The sequence below is a fragment of the Pelodiscus sinensis genome, chromosome 1 (genome assembly GCF_049634645.1).
Source record: "Pelodiscus sinensis isolate JC-2024 chromosome 1, ASM4963464v1, whole genome shotgun sequence".
Lineage (NCBI taxonomy): Eukaryota > Metazoa > Chordata > Testudines > Trionychidae > Pelodiscus > Pelodiscus sinensis.
Window position 1 is genome coordinate 84229569 of NC_134711.1, and position 26823 is coordinate 84256391.

Here is a 26823-nt window from a genome sequence, read left to right on the forward strand (position 1 = left end):
GTGCCGTATACGTGGGAGAAAATGCTTGCATGGCAGAAAAATGGCACGTAACTCCAAGAGATTGATGTGATAAGTCTTCTCTGTGGAGGAGCACCTGCCCTGAATGCGGTCATTGTCCATATGCGCACCCCAGCTTATGAGAGAGGCATCTGTTCTTATAAGCGCAGAGGGCTGAGGACGACGGAATGGGACTCCCGAAAGGAGGTTTCCTGTATGCTACCACCAACGCAGGGAATCGCGGATATGCGGCTGCACAGTGACCGTCTTGTGAATACTGTGCTTTTGTGGTACGTTTACACAGTGTTAACCTAACCAGTGTTGAAGATCCCTGAAATGAAGTCTGGCATGAGGGACAACAAAGGTGGTGGATGCCATGTGGCCCAGAAGATGAAGGCACATATGGACGGATACAGTTGGAGCGGTGTCAAGGACCTTCACTAGTTCTTGTATCGAGTGAAACCTGTCTAGAGGTAAGTATGCCCTTGCCATGATAGAATCTAGGACTGCCCCTATGAACTTTATATTTTGTGTGGGAGCAATGGTCAACTTCTGTTCGTTTATTATAAGGCCAAGAGAATCGAACGTGTTTCTGGTCAACGAGATCATTCGCATGGTCTCCTGATGCGCTGGTGCCTTTATGAGACAATCGTCCAAATAAGGGAATATGAGAACGTACTGGCAATGGAGATATGCCGCGATGACCGCTAGAGTCTTTGAGAAAACTCTGGGAGCCGACACCAGGCCAAAGGGGAGGACCCTGTATTGGAAATGGTCGTTGTTTCTCACGAAGTGCAAGAAGCATCTGTGCGCCAGATGAATCGTAATGTGAAAATATGCGTCCTGCAAGTCGAGGGCCGCAAACCAGTCATTGTGATTCAGAGATGGGATTATTGTCGCCAGAGTCACCATCTTGAAACGTCTTTTCTGCAGATAACGGTTGAGCCGACGCAGATCAAGAATTGGCCTCCATCCTCCTGTCTTCTTTTGCATCAGGAAGTAGTGGGAATAAAAGCCTCTCCCTTTGAACTCTTTTGGGACTCTCTCTATGGCTCTGATGGCAAGTAGGCGTAGAGCCTCCTGTCGCAAAAGAGTGTCATGAGAGGGGTCCCTGAAAAGAGACGGAGTTGGTGGATGGGTAGGGAGTATAGATGCAAAGGGGATGGTGAAACCTGATCTTATTATTTCCAATACCCATTTGTCGGTGGTTACTTCGGCCCAACAATTGTAATAAGGCCGAAGGCGATGATGAAAGATGGGTATGGTATCGGCAGTGATGGCAACAACGACTAGTGAGTTTGCGCCCTCGACAGGCGAGTCAAATCTGCTGTTTTGTGTGCGGTACGTTGGTCACCCTGGGTGGTTGCGGATGTCTACACTGCCGTCTTTGTTTGGATTGAGTCTGATGAAAAGGACGAGGTTGTTGTCTTTGGAACTGAAAGTCATATAATCTCTTATACGGGAAGTACCTTCGGCGACGGAACAGTGGTACGTATATTCCAAGCGTACGTAGGGTCATACGCGAGTCCTTTCCAGTGTGTCACACCTCATCAGTTTTGTCTGCGAATAACTTCAATTTGTCGAAAGGAAGGTCTTCGACTTTCGCCTGCAAATCCCTAGGGGCGCCCACAGCAGCCAACCATGATGCTCTGCGCATGGATATTGCGATAGCTATTGAACTTGCAGCAGTATCCACAACATCCATGACTATCTGTAGACTAGCTCTAGAGCAAGCGTTCCCCTCCTGTACCACGGCGCGGAGTATGGCCTTGTCCGCTTCGGAGGCATTCTGGGCAAGCTCTGCCAACTTGGTGATGTTATAGAACCATGGTTGGACAAAAGTGCCACGTAACTGGCAATACGAAGGAGGAGGGTGGACGAAGAATAAACTTTTCGACCGAAGATGTCTAGTTTTTTGGCCTCTTTCTCCACTGCTGCATTTTTCACCTGTGGATTGTTGGCACGATTAAGGGCTACCAGTACCAGAGAGTTTGGCTGGGGGTGGATAAAGAGAAACTCCAAACCCTTGGAAGGGATGAAATATCTCTTTTCCGCCCACTTTGATGTATGTGGGGCGGAAGCCGAGGTGTGCCAGATTTCCGAGGCTGGTTCGAGAATGGCCTCATCAATCAGAAGTGCTGCTCTTGACTGTTGTCTCGGGTGAAAATTTTTCAGCAGCTTGTATTGCTTGGTCTGCACGTCCGCCAGCTGGACATTCTGTGTCTGCGCTACCCGTTTAAAGGGAATTCTCGACCATCATCCGGGGGTGAAGTGTCCTCTTGAAATACGGCCTCGTCCAGGAAAGGATGACGAAATGTCAGCTGGAGATACTGTGCACGGAGGGGCATCCTCGTCCAAAATCTGACCCTCCTCTGGTTCGGACATCTGAAGAGGAGGAGGAACGAGATCTACAAGTAGGCATCCCATAATGCGGTAGGGGGTGCCTGTACACATAAGTATAGTGAGGCCTCAAGTGCCAATGTGGAGAACACGGGCTGCGCTGATAACGAGGCTCTCACAGAGAATGGTACTGTGGAGGGGATGGAGACGGTGCCGGGGAAAACATCGGTGAGGGAGACAGGGACACCCTTCTTGGAACCGATTTCCTTTGAGCCTTTGTAGGAACAGCTGAAGGCGAAGTGCAGGGCTCATCAACGGAGGAATGTCTTGAGGCTTGATCCTCATCGTCCAAAACCAGTATTGGGGAGTGCCGTACCGATGAAGCTGGGGAGGCTAACTCTCCTACCGGTGCCTTATGAGGAACCGAACTGTGGTGATCCGTCAGTGCCGTACTTGGTTTCTTAAGAGTTTGCAGTGCCACCTCCGGTACCACAGTGTGGCTGTCACTCGGCACCGTATCCGGCGCCATGGGCGTTCAGTGTCCCGGTGCCGACTGGGCTGTCGGTGCCATCGATTGAAGTGGTGTCAGCCTCGGTGCCGTATCATGCCTCCCATGCCGTTGCACCGTCAGTGCCGAGGTCCTTGGATCCGGCACCTGCGTAGGTGGCCGCCTGTGAGTCGGAGGAGCCGTTTTCTTCCCCACCGCCTTAATAGCGCTCGAAGGCGCCGGCACCGAAGAGGAGTGCACCAAAGGCTTACGCCTCTCTGATTTTTCTTTCGCAGGCTGACGACCGGTTCCAGAGGTTCCCGGTTGGTCACCCTCACTGACTTTAGAGAGAGGGGCCGCAGCCAGGGATCACGCTGGGGAAGCTTTCTTCCCTTTCTTCTCAGTCGACTCCCTCAGCGGTGACGACCTCCGCTTGCACTGCATAGAGGGGTCCCCTTGAGCTGCTTCAGAAGGCTGCAGAGCCTTATCAAAGAGGATGAGCTTGAGCCTCATGTCTCTGTCCCTATGTGCCCTGGCCGTTAATTTTGAACAGTGGGCACACTTGCTCAGTATATGGGACTCCCCCAAACAGCGTATACATGCGTCGTGGCCATCGGATGCTGGCATGGGGTCTTTACACAGGGAACATTTCTTAAACCCTGGTGAACCAGGCATTTTGATTCTATTGGGTTAAAATAGTAATAATAAACTAGAACTTAGCAACAATAACAGTAACACTGACTAACTACGTCTAACTTTAACTTTTTGTTTGTCAGCTGGGGACTGCTGACCCTGGACTCCATGTGGCACTGTCACTTTGAAATGCTTCAGGGAGCCCTGCGTCAGGCTCCTCATGGCATTTCAAAGTGGCAGCAGCCCATGGAGCCTGGGATCAGATGGAGACTCACCCACTGACCCTGGGCTCCATGCAGCACTGCTGCTTTGAAACATTACGTGCAGCTTGGGGACACCCTAGCTGGCCCTGGGCTGCACATGGTGTTTCAAAGTGGCAGTGCTGCGTGGAGCCCAAGGTCTGGCGCTAGGCTCCACATGGTGCAGCCACTTTGAAGTACCCCCTTTTCTTCCCCCCACCCTTGCTGCCTTTTTCCGACAAAGGCAGCAAGGGTGGGGGGAAGCAACTAGTCAATAGGCTATACTATAAGTATGTGCTTACTGGATAGTTGACTAGTCCTTCACGTCTCTAGTAAGACTAAAAATAGTAATCCAGGCAAGGCCATCTCTAGGGAGTGCAGGAACAGCAGAGTTGCTAAGTTTGTGAGCATTTAGTGGATAAGGGGTGTGGCAAGGTCCTTGTTCAGGCCCCTTGCCTTGGGACCCCTTCTTGGTGCAGTCACCTGTGCCTTTTATTGTCAGTACCAATTTCCCACCACCTTCTATTTACAGAGCTTTCGTTCACAGCAAACTCACCCAGCCTCTCCTTCTAGCTTAGGAGCACACTCAGCTGGACTCTGGCTCCTCTGGTTGTCTTATATAGCCCTCTGGCTAATGAGGCCCACAGCTGCTTCCATTAGCCCTTCAGATATGGGCTTCCTCAGCTGGCTTCCATTTGGCCTTTTCAGCCAGGCTGTAGTGGCAGAGCTCTAGCTTAGCCAGTAGTCTGTCATAGGGACTGTACATGACAGGGAACACTCTTAGGATTTGGGGGTTGCCATATGCCTTTTGATAACCTGCATGAAGAGAGTGAGGCCTGGTAGATAGTGTTTTTTGCTCACAGCAGATCAATGGCAGACACAAAAAAGATTTCCTCATGCTAAGGGTTGGTGCTGTTAAGGTGCCTTGCAACACCGAGTACACCTAATGGAGTGTCACAGTGGCATAGTTAGCATGATCTTACACCCAGTTTGCAGATTAGGTAAGGATCATAACTCCAAGCACTTGTATATTATATTGTAAGAGATTCACAAATAAAATGATTGGAATCAGTCAATAAAAAAGCTAGGTATTTTTTATTTGTTTATGTTGAGTAAGGGAAATAGAACACAGAAAAACCACAAAATCAGCAGACCAGAAATATAATCCAAACTGAATAAGCTTCAGCTACAGAAGCAATGCCCAGCTCAGGGATTAGTCACTGCAGGGAAAAACACTGAGGAATTGAGATGTTTCCCTCATGAAGCAAGATACAATGAATGTAGGCACTGCCCCCAGCATAACTGCTCCACAGATAAAGCTGAGCAGCTTGGAGATGGCTAAAGGCAATCAGCAAAGAACTGGGAATACTAGATGTGGGTGACCTCAGAGAAACAGGCAGTAATGGAAAGAGCAGAGAATAGGGAGCAGAGAGAGCTACACATCAGAGAACCTTGAAGCTAGAAGACAGAAAGTGCAAAGCCCAAGAAGCAGAAGCCTCAGAAAGGAGAGACTGTATGCCATGAACATACTGGAAAAAGGACAGAATACCTCAGGCACCGGGTACTTCTCCACTCCAAAGACCACATAACTGGGACAAATTATGCCCAAATTACAGGAAGACAGATTGCACTGAAAAATATTTAAGCACTTCAAAAGGTTCTACAGTGTACATAATATCCCCTGCTGACTGAAGAATGACTGTTGTGATCTCCAAGCTAACTGTAAACTTTACAGGTGTTTAATAAGGCTGTAAATGAGGCTATAGGCTCGTCTAGACTATGCTGAAGTTTCGAAAGAGGCTATGCAAATTCTGCAGGAATTTGCATATCTTCTTCCAATCTCACTTTCAAAAGCAGAGCTCATTTTTTGAAGAAGAGCAGCTTTTCAAAAAAACGGGAGGGGGGGTTGCGAAAAAACACGTCCCAACTACTTTCACTTTCGAAAGCTCTGTTTCTATTAAAAATTAAGGATGGCAATTTGTACTCATCTATATGATTAACCGATAAGCCTAGGCTTATCGGTTAATCTTGTCAACTACTTGCATTTTCCCCACACCTTGGTGCTTCTGTGTCAGAGGCAGCAAGGGGGAGGAGCAGGAGCCAATGCTGGAGGAAGCCAGCTTAAAAGCCAGTTTCCCCCAGCACCAGCTCCATGGTGCTGCCTGCCCCCATTACCATGCTGCTGCCTCTGTCTATGAGGGGGTCTGAGCTCCCCGCAGACAGAGACATCCTGGGCCCGCTGTAAGCAGAGGCTGCTTCGTGGCAGCAGTTCCTGTCCACAGGGGGTCCAAGCAGCCTCTGTCCACGGAGAGCTCAGACATCCCACAGACAGGGGCTGTTGCCACCCCATGCTGCTGCCTCTATATCAAAGGTAGCAGCACAGGGTGACAGGTAGCCAGTCCGCGAGGGGAGTTGGTTTTTAAACTGGCTCCTCTAGCAGACTAGCTCCTGCCTGCCACCCTACACTGCTGCCTCTGATACAGCTGCTGGCCCCACTCCCAGGGACTACTGAATAGTTGTGTAACCGATAATATTTTATGCAGTTACACAACTATTCAATTGTACAACAGCTAACATCCCTATTAACATTTTTCAAATCACACTAGAGAAGCATCACCTCAAATTCAAGAACCTCAAGGCTGGTAAATTAGGTCCTGTGGAACATGTGCATAAAATAGTGGATTGTTTGAAAAAAATAGAGAGAGAGTAAAGGGATAAACACCTCTGATCAGCTGCTTGATTTAATTGCTCAGGAGCAGTTCACAGACAGTCTGCCCTCAGTGAGAGCAAGAATCAGGTTTAGTGGGCAAAGCAGATATCCTGGGTGGGGAATGAAGTTGAGTGTCAGCACCAGAGTCATATGCCAATTACCCTAGCCAGGGTCAAATAAAAGTCAAATCCAGGAATTAAATTGAGGATTAGAATCAGGCTCATATACCAAATGCCAGATCCAAGAGACAAGGTAGAGTCAGACCCAGGGGTTTGAAGGCTGCAATCAAATCCCCCCTCATTCTCCTGTTCTGAAGACTAAATAATCCCAGTTCCCTCAGCCTCTACTTGTAAGTCATGTGCTCCAGCCTCCTAATCATTTTCATTGCCCTCCTAATTATTTTCATTGCCCACAATTGCTACCTAGCCATTTAGTCCCCAACCTGTAGCAATTTATGGTGGGATTCTTCCAGCCTAAGTATAGGACTCTGCACTTGTCCTTGTTGACCTCATCAGATTTCATTTGGCCCAAACATCCAAATTGTTTAGGTCACTCTGAATTCTATCCCTACCCTCCAGTATGCCTACTTCTCCCCATAGCGTAGAGTCATCCACAAATTTTCTGAGTGTGTAAACCAACTCATCATCCAGATCATTAAAGAAGATGTTGAACAAAACTGGCCCCAGGACCACTCCTAGGGCACTCCACTTGATGCCAGCTGCCATTTAGACATTGAACCATTGATTACTACTTGTTGAGCATGACTATCTAGCCAGCTTTCTATCCACTTTATAGTCCATTAATACAGGCTATATTTCTTTAACTTGCCAGCAAGAATACTATGGGAGACTATCTCAAAAGCTTTGCTTAAGTCAAATTATATCATATCCACTGCTTTCCCCATATCCACAGAGCCAGTTATTTCATCATAGTAGGTAATCAGGTTGCTCAGGCATGACTTGCCCTTGGTGAATCCATCTTGATTGTTCCAGATCACTTTCCTCTCCTCCAAGTGGTTCAAAATTGATTCCTTGAGGACCTACTCCATGATTATTCCAAATACTGAGGTAAGGCTCACTGATCTCTAGGGGTATGTCTACACAGCAAAGTTATTTCAAAATAACAGCCATTATTTCAAAATAACTTTACTAGAGTCTACACAGCCAAACCGCTATTTCGAAATTAATTCGAAATAGCAGAGTGCTTATTTCAAATTTGGTAAACCTCATTCCATGAGGAATAATGCCAAATTCGAAATAAGTGCCGGGTAGACATTTATATCGAAATAGGGAGCCTCCAGCCTTCTCATGGTGCCCTGGTGGCCACTCCGGCCTCAACCAAAAACACTTCTCTCCCTCCCCCCTCCACGGAGTCCTTAAAGGGGTTGACACTGGCCACAGTGCCTGTGCCAGCTCCAAGCCAACCAACCCAGAACCTGCAGTCACTGCCCCATACCCAGTGGCCCCAAAACATGAGCCAGCAAGCCACTGGCACCCAGCCCTCCACCGCTCCCCAGGAGCAGTCTGTCAGCTCGCAGGTGCCTGCCAGGGCCCAGAGAAGGCAGGCGCCTTCCTGGTCCAGGGTGGAGATCATGGACCTTATTCAGGTTTGGGGGGGATGCCCCCACGTCTATGATCTCCGCACTCGATGGAGGAACGCGGCCGTCTATGGCTGGATAGCTGCCAGCCTGGCCACCAAAAGCCACATGCGAACGCAGGAGCAGGTTTGCATGAAAATCAAGTTGGTTCGGCGAGACCCCCAGCCCTGAGCTTTCCCTCCCCCTTATTCCTCTTGCTTCCCTCTTCCAGCTCCATCCTCTCAGGTTTCTCCCTCCCCCCCCCCCCCCAGCCTCTCTTCTCTCCTCTCCCGCCTCCTTTCCACAGTCTCACCAGAGTTTCATTCCCCGTCCCCCCAATTTTGTTAAATAAAGAGAGTTTGTGTTCATGAAAATACGTGTATTTTATTTGACATCAGGAAGGGGGGTTAGGGAGGGGTAAGTGGAAGGGCGTGAGGGAGGAATGAGGCACAAACCCCCAGTGGGGCAGACCAGGGAGGCTCTTAGCACTTCTCAGGGTGGAAGCTCTCCTGCAGGGCCTCCTGGATACTGACAGTCCCCTGATGGACCTCCCAGATGGCAGCCTGCAGAAAGTGCATCCAGGCTCGCAGCAATGTGTCCATGAGAACCACCAGAGTGCCCAGGGGCAGCTCTGGCTCCATGTTGCAGACTGCTGTGGTGTCCCGAGTGAGGGCAACCAAAGCACACAGAGACAAAATGCTTTGCTATCCCTCATCGAGGTAGGCAAGCAAGCAGGGAAACCTGAGAACCAGCTGTCCGGGGAAGGGGGGGCAGGTGGTGTCCCTTTAAGCACAGGCTTCAGATAGCCTCAGGCAGCAGCCACACGAAGTAACTCCTCACCTGATGCCCTGCCAGACCTGGTTCCAGCCGGCCTTAAATGCGATTCAGCGTCCACTCAGTGTGGACGCGCTATTTCAAAATAGCCAAATGCTATTTTGAAATGCATTTTGTGTGTAGATGCGTTATTTTGAAATAACTTATTTCAAATTAACTATTTTAAAATAAGATATTTTGAAATAACGCTGTAGTACAGACATACCCTAATTCCCCAGATTCCTTTCTTCCCCTTTTTTGAAGATGGGCACTACATTTGCCTTTTTCCAATTCTTTGGGATCTCCCCCGATCTCTAAGAGTTTTCAGAGATAATGGCCAATGGCTCTGCAATCACATCAGCCAACTCTCTCTCATGTCCACCTTTCTAAATAGTCCTTAACCTGTTCTTTCACTACTGAGAGTTGCATATCTTCTTCCCATCAATGTTCCCTCTAACATTTTCCATCATTTGGGTGGACTGAATTTTCTTTTGGGTGGTTTGAAATTTATTATGTGCAACACCAATATTGAGGTCGTATGTGCAAACAAAAAACCTAGATATAAGTATATATTTTAAACAGTTCATAGGTGTGGAAGAAGAAAAAAATATTAAAACAAGGGATAATTAACAAGGAGCACTGCTTAAGAGGTGTAATTAATATGAAATTAAATAAAAAGAAAATTAACACTACCATGTATTATCATCCTTTCTAACAACTCAAGCTAGGAAACTCACCAAAATGAGGCATACTGAAAACAGCTATATAAATAAATCAAAGATATGGCCACTAAGTACAAGCATAAAAAATATGCACCTTAGCCCCAATTAAAAACCTGCTCCTATAGACTACTAAATCTTCAGAATCTCCACTAAAGCTGCTCTCAAAAAAATGAAGCATCTGCCAAACTACTAGCATGCTACAGACTTTCGTAGTTCACAAAACTATCCCTCTTGCATGCATATTATCTGTACATAGCTCAGCTTTAATATGATAAATACATCTATGAGTCAAATAGAAATAGTCATGCTGTCCTTGCAAATATTAATACAATATTTACTGACCCTGGAAAGAAGAGTAAAAGGCATTCACTCAGGTGTATACAGTTTCTCTGGAATGTCAACTCTTAATTTGATTAATAGTGCACAGTCATAGAACAGTAAAAATAAGTAATAAAGCAACACAGACCGCAAACAAAGCCACAAACAACAGACAATACTGAAAATAGAGAGGGAAGTAAAACATAAGGTGGTTGGTTATGGGTATTTTAAATGAATGTTTAGGATCTATGCTATGTAAATGAAACAGAGACCTATAAAAGCAGATACAAGTTCTGGTTTGAAACTTCCACATTGTATATCACCAACTCAAAGAGTAGAAGCCCCAGAGCACATTAACACATGGCTTCAGAATTGGTAGACAGATCCATGCTTCAGAGAGCTTGCAAATAAAGTCTTCATCTTATAAAAGACCTAGCTTCACACCTAGTGCATGCCACTCCTGAGTTCGCCCATTGACTCATAAGAGCCAGAACTATACCAGGCACCAAAGTTCTGGCCTTAATACCAATACCCCATCCAAAACAAATTCTAAAACTTAATGAAAATCACTTGTCAGGAATCCAATTCTAACTGAAAGGCCAAACAAATGAACAGGATCCATGATAAAGTTCTTTCCATTTCAACAGTTTACGATATATGATTTAGTAACACGAGATTTAAAAAAAAACATTAAGATCAGAGTTGTCAAATATCTACAATGCTCAAAAAACTTCTGTGAAAAGAATCTTTTTCTTTCTTACCTTAAGCCATTAACACCTATGTAAACTTTGTTTGAAATGTAATCAAGCAAATGTCATGAACTAGGCCTTTTGCTCCAGTATTCATTCACTAAACCCCAAATTCTTATCTACAAAAGTAGCCTAAACGTTTTACAATAAAAAAACTCCAATACAATTGAAGTCAGATCTGCAATAAGATCTGCTAATGCAGACTCTTGGGCTACATCTACACTGCAGTGTTATTTCAGGATACCAGAAGTATTCCGAAATAGCTATTCCAAGTCTTTTGAGCTCACCCGTTATTTTGAAATATAATGGGCTGCTATTCCGATGTCCCTGTAAACCTCATTCCACAAGGAGTAAGGGACACTTCAGAATAGTGATTTATTTTGAAATAAGTACTGCGTAGACAGTGCCAAATTTGAAATAAGGTATTTCAAAATTAAATTGAAATAAGCTACACAATTTGCTTAGCTCAAATTGCATAGCTTATTTTGAGCTCTGGGTGCATTGTAGACACACCCTCTCAGTCCTCTTTACTTCTCTGTTCTGGATCTGTCTCCTTCCAAACAAATTAAATTTTAGCCCAGGCTTTCTAACATCACAGGGCAGATGGTTACCTATTAACAAACTCGACACTGCCAAAATCAAGCTCTTTATCTTTCTCTCCTGATATTAGGCGAAAAATATTTTGATCTAAAAATGCAGAGGATTCACTGATTTGTGTTTGCTCTATAAGTCTAACAGTAGAATATAGCAGGCTGCTACAATATTCTTCACCCCATCGTATTATTCCTGGCATATTTCAGATCTTGTAACAGTTGGTAATTAATACCAACTCCTCCTCACTCCAGCCTCAACAAGAAAAGGGAAGATGTACTTGGACTAAGCTCCCTTTGTTGCATTGAGACAACAGAGATTCCCTGGCAGCACCCCATCTCCCATGAAGCCCAGCATGCCAGCATAACCCACCTAATATTTTTGTACCCCTCATGCAGCCTTCTCTCCCAACCCCAGCACAGGAGAGAGTCCCGTTTCTCTCCCCTGTACCAGATGGGAGTCATGATGCCCCAAACAAACTCCCCACCCCTACCTCACCACACAGATGCTGGCAACTATCCATCCCTTCTTTAACCCACCTACCGTTGTGCAATCTGCTCCCTTTGGTCCCAGCCCAAATGGGGGCTGCGAGAGTCCTGCCTCTCAGAGTTGCAGGCACCAGCAGCTGCAACCCAGCTGGGCGTCAGAGGACATACTACAAACAAAGTCCCCACCCCCATCACACCAATGCCAGCACCCACCTATCCCCTTTCCCCCATCTATCCCATGCAGCCTGCTCCTCTTGCCCCAGAGCTGGGGGCTGGGAGAGAGTCCTGAATGTCTAACTAGCTGCTGTAATCAGAGTAGCTTCTCTCCTCTCCTCTCCTCTCCTCTCCCGGCTGCCACAGTCCATCTGACAGACGGAATGTCCTAAACTCCTCTCCCCATCCTAGCAACTCCCCCCAGCCACTTATTTCCTTTCTCCTCCTTATGTCCCCTGCCTACCATATAGGAGAGGCACGCTCCTCCATCCCCAGTAGGGTGGTACTACTGAAGGAGAAATGCAAAGGGTGGGAGATGTAGGCACCAAGGCAGGGAGTGAGGATGCAGGAGTCAGGGAAGGGGGGTGGAAGAAGTGAGGGGGCTCAGGGCAGGGCATGGGGGCAACTGGTGGCTACTCCCCGAGGCCGACCCAGGGCGACAGAGGCCATTGCAGCCTGCCTGCCGGTTTCTCCCCACCCCATGGCAGCTGAGGCCACATGGCCTGCCTACTGGCTGCTCTCTAGGGCAGCACAGAGTGGTGGGGCCATGCAATTCAGCCAGTGGCTGCTCTCCACAGCCATGGCTGGCCAGGTTGGCAGGGGCCATGATGTTGGCCAGTGACTGCTCTGCGGGGCTGGAGCACTTGCTGTCCTCCTTTGGTCATTCTGGAGTATTTGTCCCTGTGTTTGCTGCCCCAGTGTAGTCATTTCCTTTTGATGAGAAACAATCACATAACATGCACATCCCATTGTCCTGGCACAACCAAACCCTGACTTTGCTTTATGTTATGATAAGAGGAAGTTGTGTACCAAAGTTGCTGGTCCTAGCTCTTACCATTTAGGAGTTCTTGAACAAATGGACTCACAGACAAATGGAGACACAGGGAGACAGACAGATGCACAAACTCTCTTAAACATATAGCAGACTAAACTCAGTGTAAATAATTTTTAGCTGTGGGGGACAACAACTGTACATCTCTCTCCTTCATTGATAAAGGGAGCAAACTTATGAGCTTGCTCTGCATAAAACTAAGAAGGATTTCTCTGGCGTTCTGAACCCATTGGAGCTGCGCACCTGAGGCCATGTCAAGTCTCTGTGGCTGAGCTTTCCCAGAGCTGAGCAGCTCTCGGTGCCTCTGTTGCAGGCTGTAACCCCAACTCTGGGGTTTATTTTGATTTGGAGCATCATTTTTTTTTCTAAAATAAAAAATATAAAAAAATGCTTCTTAGAATTAAAAACTGACATTTCTTTTTTAAAAAGTTGAAAAAAAATGGTTTTTTTTAAATGAAAGTATTCTGGCAAAATTGATGTAAATTCACAAAATATTTTGTTGCCAAATCTTCATTTTTTACCAAAAATGTTTTAGTTGAAAAATTTTGTTCAGCTCTATATACTACTGTGACTAGTCCTGGTGAAAATGTAACCTCCAGTAGTAAGTGGAGATATACCTATCTCATAGAACTGGAAGGGACCTTGAGAGATCATTGAGTCCAGTCCCTACCCTCATGGCAGGATAAAGTACCAACCCTGACAGATTTGTCCCAGATCCCTCAATAGCCCAAGGATTGAACTCACAGCCGTTGGTTTAGAAGGCTACTGCTCAAACCACTGAGTTATCCCGTCCCCCCCTTAAGTGAGCACAGGACAGAGTCCACAGATTCACACTTTAACCTATCAGCTCAACTTTTAATTCTTTCATCATTTTTTTAAATTGTTGTACGTTATATTTTTATTTCTGAAATTGCTCAATTTCCTGTTTACATTTCTTTATTTTTAAAATGACTGAAAAATGTATCCATCTTGTTTTGAAACATAACATTAAAAGTTTCACAGTCACAATAATATGCTACTTACCCTGCATTACAGTTAAACAAACCAAAGTGCCTACTGTAGAAAAATAACATTACCTGACTTTATACTGTATGAAATGTTTGCTTTGCCACTAATAATCAACGACTACCATAACCCATTAACCGGTTTTCTGTTATACCCTTTTGTACATTATACAAACCAGATTATAAATGCACCTAATATGCCAATCATTTATAATCAGAAAAACACAAGCAAACACACTTTCCTGCAGAGATTTATAGGACTTGTAATTTACAATAAGAAAGTAACCGTGCAAGAACAGAGCATAGGGGACAGCTCTAAAAAAACATAAATATATCCAGTTGAAGTAGTACATAATTAATCATTGCACTGAAATGAACTTCATTTTGGTAAAATTATGTTGTTACAAAGAAATATCAATCACATTTTAATAAGTGATGCTTATCATCTAAATTCAAGCAATTATCTAACATCTTTTTTGCTAAGCATGCTATTCAATTATGGTACCAAAGGCAATTGTACAAATGTATTTTAACTATAGCCAACATAGCAATAATTAAATAAAAGTTAATTGTCGCTGTGACCACTATGGCATCACTGAACTTTGATAAACTGTGTGGATATTTAAACTATTGTTTACTGCTGTTAAATTTTTTAAATCAAAAATAAAAGTTAAATTGGTATAATTTTGACAGGAATATTACTATTTCTACAATGGAAAATATCATATGCAATATAAATAAAGTGGCCCGGGTCTTGGAAAATAGAGATGCACTGGCAGTAGAATCTCAAATGAGTTAACCTTTCTTGCCTTCCATTTAAAGAATTTCCATTAATCTGGGTCTGCTTCTTTTCTTCCGGTAGAACACATTTAATGATTAGTTCAAGTTTTAAGTCAATAGCGTTTCAATTCATTCTACCTTGCTGTGCTGGGTCTAGTATGTCTGGCAGCAAATTGTGTGCTGCAGACCTTTTCTTATTTGAAAAATGTCAAATGTCATAAGTGCTTGTGATAATGCACTTCTCACTTGCAACATGATGAAACTTAACATCAAAAGCACTGTTACATACTGCATGACATATGACTAAAGTCTAAAGTTGATTCCTTTCACTCAGACATGACCACTATGCCAATTTTAGTCAACTAAATCCAGATACTTTTAAAATACCACTGCTATTACCTAACCTGCTCCATAAGTTTTACACCTAACTCTATGCTGATGAACCTCTCGATGAGAGGTTCACTTTCTTCATTGTACAGACTCATTGCCATGGCATGGTTAATTTCTTCTGCAAGCAAGGGTAATAACTGGGTGAGAGTGTGAGAAGTTGTGGCTTTTTCCATATAACTACAAACACAATAGCTTCCCTGTCATTAACAACACACATATTTTAAAAAATAATTGAAATAAGATACGATTATAAAAGAAACATGAGAGTGATTGCACCATTGTGCAAAGCAATCCACCCAATAAATTGCATAAATTCAGCATGAATGCTAGTAATACAGCAGAAACAAGTAGTACCCTGCTGACACACTGAAGGCAAGACATTCAAAATTCTTATGTATTAATATAAGGAATGGCAGTGACTTTACACACTGACACACTGTACTTGTGACAGTTAACAATTTATGGATGCTATGAAGAATACCGGCACGAGGATGAGGATGGTGATGAGGCTGATGGTGATGCTGAGGAGGAGGTTAATATCCCTAGATGCTGCTGGGGAATCATGTCCCTACCTCAGTAAGCTGGATAGGGGAATAGCTCCAGATCCACTGCCCAGGATCCCTCCTTTCCTCCCCGACAGGAGTTTCTCCACGAGAGCCACATTCCCAGTGCGAGCAGCTTCCAGCAGTTCCTGGTCCTTCCCCATGGTCAGTGGCCAAACACTCCCTCCCCCTCACAAAATACTGTAGATATAGGTTAGCCCCTTCAAAAAATCCCTCTCCTTCGATCAAATAATCTTCTCCTTGCCTAAAAGCTCTGCCTGAAATCTGGGCAGAGAGGAGATGCCTGCATCCCCTACAGAGCAGCAGCAGAAGGGAGCAGGAGAATCACCTCCTTCTAGTTACACTAGCTCAATTCTGGGTGGAGTGTGGCAGGAAAGCGGGGGGGGGGGGGGAGGGTTGAAGGGGAGGAAATGAGGCCAATAAAGGACCTTCCCACACACCCCCTCCCCAAATCCCAGCCTGCAGGGTGGGCGAGGGGGGCTGGCTCAGCCTCAGAGCTTGGCGGGGGAGGGGGGGAGGAGAGATAATGACCAGCAAGGAGGGAGGAGGCTCAGCCCTGGCCAGCCAGGCCCGTTGCTGGGGAGACACAGCTCTCTCCCTCTGAGTGGCTGGCTGGCTGGGTTTGGTCCCACCCCTCCTCCCAGGATCCCAGTCCCAGGGCCTCGCCTTGCTGCTGCTGCTGCTAGCGCTGCGCTGGGGGGTTGTGCCCCTCCACCGCCCTGGCCGGCCCGGCCAGCAGCAGAAGCTGGAGGCTCCACCGCGGGGCGCGCGCGGCGGGACCGTTAACGGCTCCTGAAGACAAGGCGCTGCGCGTGCTTGGCGGGGAAGGGGGAGGGTCACACACGGCGCGAGGCAGGGGCTCTGTATGGTGCCCGCTACTGAGGGTGACGGAAGCAGGTGTTCCCGGTGCAGCTCAGTCAGGGGCAGGGGCGGTGAGTCTTGCTGTGGCCTCGGAATAGCTGCAGCCGGGTGAGTCCTGGATCCTGGAGAGCGCGGGACGGGCACAGGACAGGAGCCTCACACTGGGAGGGATCAGAGGACAATGTGACACACACACACACCCAGCGGCGGGGCCAGGCTGCCTCGCTTGTGTGGGGAGGGGGCGAGAGCAAGGGGCTCCGGGTTGCACTGGCGAACGCAGGAGTTGAGGGGGTGGGAGTGGCAACACCCCGCTCCCTGCCCTGCACCGTGGAGCTCCCCACCAGCTGAGGGGCGAGGGAAGGGTCGCTGGGATTCAGACATGAGCCCATAGGGGTGGAGGGAGCTACTGCTCCGAGCCCCACACACACCTGCACATGGGGAGGGGGGTAAATAATCAATGGCTAAACTCCCACTGGCTTCACTCGCTGGGGTCAGGCTCACTCCTTGGATCAGAAAGGGTGAATGTTGCCAGTTAGGGCTGACTGTATTTCTGGAGGTTTCATCACGTGGCATAGTCTTTAATTAAAACTCGTCTTTACTTCCTGGAGACTCCAGGGCAGTCCTGCAAGGTTGGCAACTCTGTCAGGGCTCCACTGAGTTTGCAGGACCGTGCCTCACCAAGGAGGGAGAATACTGAGAGAACTAGACCCTCTTTAGATGTGATCTCCTCCTGTCCTGGTGCTAGTGGTGCGGACAGTGAGCGCTTTTAATGTGAGGTTTCTTCCATGATGATGATGATGATTTTTCACTTGCCTTGGCAGCTGGAGAATTTTTCTTCACACTTCCAGTAGGTTTTATAAACTATGTGGAAAATTTGCTCTTTTGCCCAAGTCATTAGCTCATCTTTGTCTAATGCTTTATTTGAAACTGTTTATATATGGAAAGCCAACTAACAGCCTTTTCACACCTAACTGATTTAGTAAATTACCTTTAGTATTTATTACTCCTGTAGCAACACATGTCTTAACATCCCTTAAAAGTGCTTCCTCATGGAAGGCAATCACAAAGCACCCAGTAAGAATGGGTGCAGGATCAGATAATAAATTCGACCTGGATCCAGTAAACTCACATGAATAAATGTTTGCATGTAAATGTTTGCAAGATCAAGGCTTTAGTTAACATCGACAAAAACACATGGGCTGTGTCTACATTGGTGCGATCTTGCGCAAAAGCAGCCACTTTTGCGCCAATACTTGCTGCCTGTCTACACTGGCTGAGAGTTCTTGCGCAAGAACACTGACATTCTTATGTATGAAATCAGTGCTTCTTGAGCAAGAACTATGATGCTCCCACTCAGGAAGAAGCCCTCTTGCGCAACTGTTCTTGCGCAAGAGGCCAGTGTAGACAGGCAACATGAATTTCTTGAGCAAGAAAGCCCTATGGTTAAAATGGCCATCAAAGCTTTCTTGTGCAAGAGATCATCTACACTGGCATGGATGCTCTTGCGCAAAAGCACATCTCTTGTGCAAAAGCACATGCCAGTGTAGACACTCTCTTCTGGAAGGCTACGTCTACATTGGCCCCTTTTCCGGAAGGGGCATGTTAATTTCACGAGTCGTAATAGGGAAATCCGCGGGGGATTTAAATATCCCCCGCGGCACTTAAATAAAAATGTCCGCCGCTTTTTTCCGGCTTTTAGAAAAGCCGGAAAAGAGCGTCTACACTGGCCCCGATCCCCCGGAAAAAGCGCCCTTTTCCGGAGGATCTTATTCCTACTTCGAAGGAGGAATAAGATCCTCCGGAAAAGGGCGCTTTTTCCGGGGGATCGGGGCCAGTGTAGACGCTCTTTTCCGGCTTTTCTAAAAGCCGGAAAAAAGCGGCGGACATTTTTATTTAAGTGCCGCGGGGGATATTTAAATCCCCCGCGGATTTCCCTATTACGACTCGTGAAATTAACATGCCCCTTCCGGAAAAGGGGCCAATGTAGATGTAGCCGACGAGTTTTTGCACAAGAACTCTTCTGGTGGCCCATATGGTGAACCTGAGCTTAGAGAAGTATGTTGAGGGAGACCATATTAAATACTGATGACCTTATCCAGTTTCTGTTAAAGTCAAAGGAAGTGTACCCAGTTGACTTCAGAATGAACTGAGTTAAATCCTTGGTGGAGAATACTGCTCTTTTAGGGAGCTATGTTTTTCCCCCATATATAGCAGATCATATGACTATTTTATATGTTTTAGTTAGTTACATTGTCACTTTTTAAAATATGAATTTAAATACATTACTTAGCTTAACTCTGTTTCTGTAAAAATATACTATTTGGAATCACTGCCCTGCCATTATGCTGAAAATACAGCTGTTCACAGCATATTTAAATAAAATTCACTTTTTATCCAGAAAATTAATCTTACATATTTTAAATGGAGATGTGAAATGATGAATGATTTTTTCCCCAGAATATCAGCAGGATGGGGCATCTCATTATTATGTATGAAGCCTCTGTATAGTTCTTGCCTTCCTGATTGAAATACATACATTGTTTGATATAAATAACAAATATTAGGACCTGATTCTGCAAGCTTTTACTCATGTCAGTGTTTTCATTAATTATTTTTTTTTTATAAATAAATATATGAATTAAGATTTACAGTTTGAGCTCTTAAGTCACAGCTGATCTAGGTCACATTTAAACCATCAATCTAGGATAGAAATAATAAAATATAGAGCTTATTACCAAACATATGAGTCATCTTGTTCCAACATTGAAAGTCTCTATCAATGGCATAAAACCCCATCTCTCCTATTCCATAATCTGAATCTAGACTTGTCCATTATATGGCTGGCCAAATGTAGCCCTTAGTTCCATCAGACAGTGGGATTGCATCATTTGAGTCTCATGTGGCACAATGTGTATGAAGGTACTAAAAACAAAGGCTCTGACACTGCAGTAAACTCTGCACTAGAAGGCTCCTGTACCTATGCTGAGTTCTCTCAAAGTCAATGTGGCTCCACACAGACTCAGAGGTCTGTCTGTGTGGTGCTCATTGGAGTTTTGGGGCCAAAATCTGCATGGGTGCAGATAATTATATGGATAGGAAGCCGAACAAATGCTAAGGAGCAACCAGATTTTAAGAATTTGGATTGTTTAGGTGATTGAACCAGCAGATGGCAAACATGACTCAGTGTAAACAAATGTTACATAATTAGTCTGGAGAAAATAAAATCTAAGGATGATGTGCTAAGTGAAAATATAATCCAGGAGACTGATCAGGAAAAAAATAGAGGATCATTGTGCACTTGTTAACACTGACAAATTCAGTAGGGATCCTTGGACGTAGCTGATTTCAGAATATGCCCCACTGAAGCCATCAGCCCAGTGTAATAGAAGTGTTACTCATGGGATAAGTGACTAGAGCAGCTGTAGCAGAGAATTAAAGACACAACTTTCTCTTTCTAGGGATGACTGATAGAAGAGTGTAGTGAAAAAAGCAGACCGATGGGATTAAATTGAATCAAAAGTGTGGGTAGATTGGACCAGATGGCCTCCCAATTCCTAAAAGTTTTTATATTCGTAATTATTTATGGTGTAAGCACAGCATTGTGGGCAGTGTTGAAAAATACATGCACTATGAACAGGTTAAAGAGATTTAAAATGTAGTACAGCTTTGTGATATATACAGGCAGTCCCCGGGTTACGTACAAGATAGGGACTGTAGGTTCTTAAGTTGAATCTGTATGTAAGTCGGAACTGGCGTCCAGATTCAGCCGCTGCTGAAACTGACCGGCAGTTCTGACTTACATACAGATTCAACTTAAGAACCCCAAGTCAGCTGCTGCTGAAACTGATCAGCCGCTGATTCCAGGAAGCCCGGGGCAGAGCAACTGTGCCTCGGGCTTCCTGTAGTCAGCGTTGGTCAGTTTCAGCAGCGGCTGACTTGGGGACGCCTGGAGCAGAGCAGTTGGGGTGCTGCTGGGTTGCTCCAATAGCGTCGCTCCTCGGCGCTACTGGACCAACCCAACAGCACCCCAGCTGCTCTGCCCCAGGCGTCCTGATTCAGCCGCTGCTGAAACTGACCAGCAGCGGCTGAATCAGGACGCCTGGGGCAGAGCAGCGGGGGTGCTGCCGGGTTGGTCCAGTAGTGCCCAGAGCGGCGCTGCGGGACCAACCGGCAGCGCCCCAGCTGCTCTGCCCCAGGGTCCACAACAAAAGCCTGGTCTTCTGGGGGAGGGGCACACTAGCTGCGTCCCCTCCCCCAGCAGACCAGGGACACGGGGAGCAAAGCCGCAGCGGCAGGGTGCCTTGCCTCTGAGGCTTTGCTCTGGCGCGGGACCCGCCGCCGCTGCGGCTTTGCTCCTGGTGCCCCTAGTCTGCTGGAGACGGTCCCCAGCAGACCAGGGACACAGGGAGCAGCTTTTCTCGCCCCGGAGGTCGAGGTGGCGGACCGCTGCCTGCGAGCTCCGGGGCGAGAAAGCCCCGTTCGTAAGTGCGGATCCGACATAAGTCGGATCCGCGTAAGTCGGGGACTGCCTGTACTACAAAATAAGGATAATTTATAAAACAACCCAAGTATGTTTCAATACATTTATGATTTTAGAAAAATAGTACTGTTCCATATGTGAGCAGAATTTTGATTATGTGATTTTAGTATTTGGCATTTTTCACTTGTGTCCATCCATTACAGCATTCATAGAGTTCCAAAATTTCTCAGTAGCAGAAACAAATACCTTTGTTTCTATTTTTTTATTTGTCAAAAAAGCAAAGACAGAGCAGTTAGCATAACTAAAAACTTCTCAATGTGTTTGTCACTTCAGAATATTGAATATTACTGTTACAAATATGTTGGGGCATATTTTTGATTAATTGTTTTTTGACTAACACCATCACATTTTATCAGGACAGAATATAATTCCTTGACTTCCCCTTCTGCCTTTATTTTTCTCTGACACCCCTTCATTTTTCCCTTTTATATACAAGCAAAGTTACACAGATTGCATAAAATCAAACAGTTGCATAAAATACAAAAGCATAGCACTAAAACTAACGATTCTAAATGTAAGCTTTCATCAGTTCTCCAATACAAGATCATATAAAACAATGCAGAGAACTCAATCAGTAGTGCTGGCAGCCATTATGAGAAACAGCTACAAATAATGAAACAACCCATCAAGTTACTTTTGGCGATCAAAAAAAATTCTTGTTGTCCCTCTCCCCAAATTTGCATATCTTAAGAAATGTCAAGGACAATTGTGCTCCTCTGCTTTAGCTCTTAAAGGTGCTACTCCCCGCATATTCCTAAGGCAGTGCACATCATCTCAAAGATTTTCAAAAAAGGGAGTTACTCACTTCGTGCAGTAGCAATTGTTCTTTGACATGTGTGTCCCCATGAATGCTCCACTATTGATGACGGGTCGCTCAGTGCCACAGATCAGAGCATTGCAAAACAGTTCCTCCCCCTTCCTCCCCATTGGGCCATGCATGCACAGGAGGCATCTTGAGCCGCTGCCTCCTGAGCACCTGACACGCGAGGCCCAGTCCCACCCTTTTAGCTCCTCATCTACATCTGAGTAACTAAGACTCTGAGTAGAAGGGAGGAAGGGTAGGTCATGGAGCTCCCACAGGGATGCACATCTCAAAGAAAAGAATGGTTACTTACCTGTAACTGTTGTTCTTCGAGATGTGTTGCTCATGTCCATTTGAAGTAGGTGTGCGCGCTGTGTGCACCACGTCTTCCGGAGCGTTTTCCCTAGCGGTACCCGTAGCGCCGGCAGGGCGCCCCCTGGAGTGGTGCCACCATGGCGGGGCATAAGTACCCCTGCCGGCGCTGCCCCACCTCAGTTCCTTCTTGCTGGATACTCCGACGAAGGGGAGGTAGGGTGGGAGTCGAATGGACATGAGCAACACATCTCGAAGAACAACAGTTACAGGTAAGTAACCATTCTTTTCTTCTTCGAGTGGTTGCTCATGTCCATTCGAAGTAGGTGACTACCAAGCTAACCCCAAGGAGGAGGGGTCGGAACAGTCATAGCACCAGAGTCATAAAGGAAGGTGAACAATAAACAGATTTATTTGAACAAATAAACAGTGACAAGTCACCAACCCAGAACAAAGACAACGAGATCTATATATTTACATATTTACATCACAGATTCGAGGACTGCAGAGCCCACCCTTGCATCCTCCCTGGCCTGTTGAGGTAGCGCATAATGCGTTGTAAACGTGTGGAGGGAAGACCAGGTGGCTGCCCTGCAGATTTCTGTGATAGGTACCTGGCCACCGAAGGCTACCGAGGACACCTGTGCCCTGGTAGAGTGTGCCTTTACCCTGGGCGGGGTTTTACCCGCCAGTTGGTAACACTCTGCTATACATTGCACCACCCATCTTGAAAACCTTTGGGTAGAAACAGGCGAACCTTTTCCCTTTCCCCCAAATGTGACAAACAACTGTTGGGATTTACGGAAGGGCTTGGTTCGGTAGATATAAAAAGCCAGAGCTCGCTTGGCATCCAGGGAGTGTAGAACACACTCCTTAGGGGATGTGTGAGGTTTAGGGAAGAACACTGGTAAATAAATCTCCTGGGATAGGTGAAAAGGGGAAACCACCTTTGGGAGGAAGGTTGGATGAGGTCGTAGCCTCACATTATCACGAGAAAAAACAAGGTAGGGCGGCTCTATGGTCAGCGCCCTTAACTCTGATACTCTTCTAGCAGACGTAATGGCTACTATGAAAGCAACCTTCAATGAAAGGTGCTTCAGCGAACAGGTAGCCAAGGGTTCGAAGGGATGGGACATAAGCCTGTGAAGAACCAGGTTGAGGTTCCATTCAGGGTATGGAGCCCTCACCAAGGGATACAATTTCTCCAAATCTGTAAGAAACCTTTTAACCACCTGGTTAGAAAAAAGAGAGGCTCCTGCCGTACCCACATGGAAGGCGGAGAGAAATGCCACATGGACTTTAATAGACGAAAAAGACAAGCCAGAAGAACGAAGTTGAAAGAGATAGTCGAGAATAGCTGGAATAGGAGCTGAGGACGGCTGTACTCCTCTCTGGGATGCCCAAGACGAGAAGCGCTGCCACTTGGCAGTGTACGACCGTCTAGTAGAGGGTTTCCTGCTGCTAAGTAGCACCATCTGTACCTGTCAGGAACATTCCCTTTCCGGTTGGTTCAACCACGGATAAACCAGGCCGTCAGGTGGAGAGACCGGAGATCCGGGTGAACCATTATTCCTCCGTCCCAAGGTTGGGTTAGCAGGTCCCGAACTGGAGGGAGTGCTATGGGGTCCCGGGCCAGCATGTCCACCAGGATGGGGAACCAGAACTGTCTGGGCCACCTGGGGGCTATGAGGATGATCGAGGACCTGAAAGTTCTCGCTCTGATCAACACCCTGGAGATTAGTGGAAATGGGGGAAAAGCGTAGAGGACGCCCTTTGGCCATGTGGTCATTAGGGCGTCTCCCTTGGAAAAATTCCCCAGCCCCAGCAGGGAACAGTAGTTCCTGCATTTTGTATTGCGTGCCGAGGCAAATAGGTCCAGGTGGGGATAGCCCCACCTGTGGAAAACCTGGCTGAGTACAGAATCCTTGAGCGACCACTCGTGGGCTCCAAAGGATCTGCTCAGTGTGTCTGCAAGCAGGTTCTTGCACCCGGGGAGGTATTCCGCCTGGGGCGAGATGTTGTGCGTGACGCATAGGTGCCATAACATAACAGCAGGGCCTCCTTGCACAGAGGTGGGGAACGTGCCCCACCCTGCTTGTTGAGGTAGAAAACCACTGCAGTGTTGTCCATATATACCAGGATGGAGCAGTGGGAGAGCCTCGGCAGGAATGCTTCGCAGGCTTTCCTCACTGCTCGCAGTTCCCGGACGTTGATGTGCAGGGACCGTTCGGACAGGGATCAGAGGCCCTGAGTTCTGTGGCCCCCGAGGTGTGCACCCCACCCTAGGTCGGATGCATCGGTGACCAGGGTCAGCGAGGGGGGAGGGGCATTGAAGGGAACTCCGCTGCGCACCACGGATTCCTGGGTCCACCAGAGCAGGGAGTCCAGAATGTCCGGGGGCACTGTGACTATGGAGTCCCATAGGCCCTTGGACTGGCAGAAGGCCTTCGCCAGCCAAGCCTGCAGAGGTCTCATCCTCATCCTGGCATGTCGCACCGTGTAAATGCATGCCGCCATATGTCCCAGGAGCCTGGAGCAGACCCAGGGAGTCGTGATGGGGGACCGGGTTAGCTGTGAAATAAGCTCCCCTATTGCAAGGAACCTGCTGTGGGGCAGGAACACTCTGGCCACCTTCGCATCGAGTAGAGCTCCCACGAACTCTATGCTCTGGGAGGGGGTCAGGGATGACTTCTCAACATTCACCAAGAGCCCCAGCCTTAAGAAGAGAGCTCTTATGAGTGACATGTGAGCTTCTACATGCTCATACGAGCAACCTCGGATTAACCAATCGTTGAGGTAGGGGAACATGTACTCAATTGCGCAGAAAGGCGGCAACCACAGCCATACATTTCGTGAACACCCTTGGCACAGTACACAACCCAAAGGGGAGTACCGTAAACTGAAAATGGTGACAGCCCACCATAAACCGAAGGAACCTCCTGTGACTGGGCCTGATAGCCACATGGAAGTAGGCATCCTTTAGATCGAGAGTCGCGTACCAGTCGCCCAGTTGTAGTACTGGGATGACCGAGGCTAAAGTTACCATTATGAACTTTTGTTTCACCACCGCCTTGTTTAAGAACCGGAGGTCCAAGATAGGGCGGATACCCCCCTTTGGTTTTGGGACAACAAAATAACGGGAGTAAAACCCCTTGCCCCGCAAGTGCGGGGAAACCCTTTCTATTGCCCCTTTTTCAAGGAGTGCCCCCACTTCCTGAAGCAGGATGTGTTCGTGAGGGGTGTCCCTTATTAGGGACAAGGTAGGGGGTTTTGAAGGTGGTGGGCCCAGGAATGGGATAGAATAGCCCGAATGTACAATGTTGAGGACCCAGGCATCTGATGTTATTTGTGCCCATGCCTGGGCAAAATGGGAAAGCCGGGCCCCGAATGGGGGGCCCGGGTGGCAGACTGGTACGGGACTCTCTAGCTCTAAGTCAAAATTGAGGCTTGCCCTGATTGGAAGGGCCGTGAGGGCCTGCCCGTTGGGGATCTGACCTGGGGCGACGATGTCGACCCCAGACCCTTGAGGGTGCGCGGCCACCCCGGAACCTCCACCAGAGGCCCGGTAGCAGTGCCTCCAGAAGTCCCCACAGGGGATCTGGGGCTGCGCTCTACCCTGCTGCCTAAACGGCAGTTGACGCCACTGAGTAGCTGGCGTATGTATGCCCAAGGACTTCAGGGTCGACCTAGTGTCCTTTAGGGCATGGAGCCTGGAATCTGTGTGCTCCGAGAACAATGTCTTCCCTTCAAAAGGCAAGTCCTGGATAGTGTGCTGGACATCCGCGGGGATCCCCGAAACATGGAGCCACGCCCCACGGTGCATAACGACACCTGTCGCCATGGTGCGGGCTGCCAAGTCCACGGTGTCCAAAGCCGCTTGGAGGGCAGTTCTTGTGATGATTTTACCCTCGGAGGCCATAGCTACAAACTCCTGGCGGTCCTCCACCGGGAGTCGGTCCTTAAATTTCTCGACTGCCCACCAGGTGTTGAAGGTGTACCTGCTCAGCATCGCCTGCTGATTAGCGATACGGAGCTGCAGAGCTCCCGAAGCGTATACTTTGCGGCCCAGCAAATCCAGCTTCTTAGGTTCCCTTGCCTTCGGTGAAGGACCGGGTTGGGGAAGCTTCTCCTTTTGGGCTGCGGCTTGCACGACCAATGATCCCGGGATGAGTTGGGAGTACAGAAAATCGTGACCCGACTGCGGGACAAAATAACGCCTTTCTACCCCTTTTTGGGTAGGAGTCAGAGTCGCTGGCGTTTGCCACAGGGCATTAGTAATTTTTGAAACCGTCTTGTTAAGTGGTAGCGCGAATCGTGCTGGGGTGTCCTCAGTGAGGATGTCTACCATCGGGTCAGTATCCTCAATTATGGGCTCAACTGGAACAGCCAGGTTGGAAGCCATGCGCCGCAGGTCTTGATGCGCTCTGGCATCCATTGATGGCAGCTCGGGCACCGGGTCTGCCAGTGCCTCATCGGGGGAAGACGACGACGATGACTCCTGGACCAACGGGGGGCCGTCGCGGTCAACTGCGGTGCCAATTAGTCGGCCCGAGCTTCCGTAGGGGCTGCTCCTGGCACCGATGGCTGCGGTGCCGCTGTGTCTTGTGGCACCGGGAGAGGGGAGGTGGGCGCCCTAGACAGGGACACAGAGGGATGAGAACAGTGCCCTGAAGCCTCCGACGCCATAGATGGTGGTGGTTGGCCCTGCCACTGATGATAGGCCCAGGGAGTCCAAAAAGGGCCACTGCGGATGCGGGGGCCACACCTGCTGGTTGTGGTCCCTTTGGTGCCTGGATCTAGATCTGTGCGTCGAAGAAGCTCCCGAAGACCCTGAGCGCACCGACACCGTGTCCGAGTCCGAAG

The 26823-nt window shown here is 47.5% G+C and overlaps 1 protein-coding gene across 7 annotated transcripts in view; it reads right to left on the reverse strand.

Moving 5' to 3' along the window:
- ANKS1B (ankyrin repeat and sterile alpha motif domain containing 1B) overlaps positions 1 to 16195 on the reverse strand; it is an 823383-nt gene extending 807188 nt beyond the window's left edge. For all 7 annotated transcript variants that reach the window (XM_075933985.1, XM_075933942.1, XM_075933974.1 and 4 more), the window contains exon 1: positions 15455 to 16195. In XM_075933985.1, coding sequence (XP_075790100.1) covers positions 15455 to 15588 — 134 coding nt within the window. In that variant the 5' untranslated portion in view covers positions 15589 to 16195. The remainder of the gene's footprint in view (positions 1 to 15454) is intronic.
- Positions 16196 to 26823: the final 10628 nt, after the last annotated feature.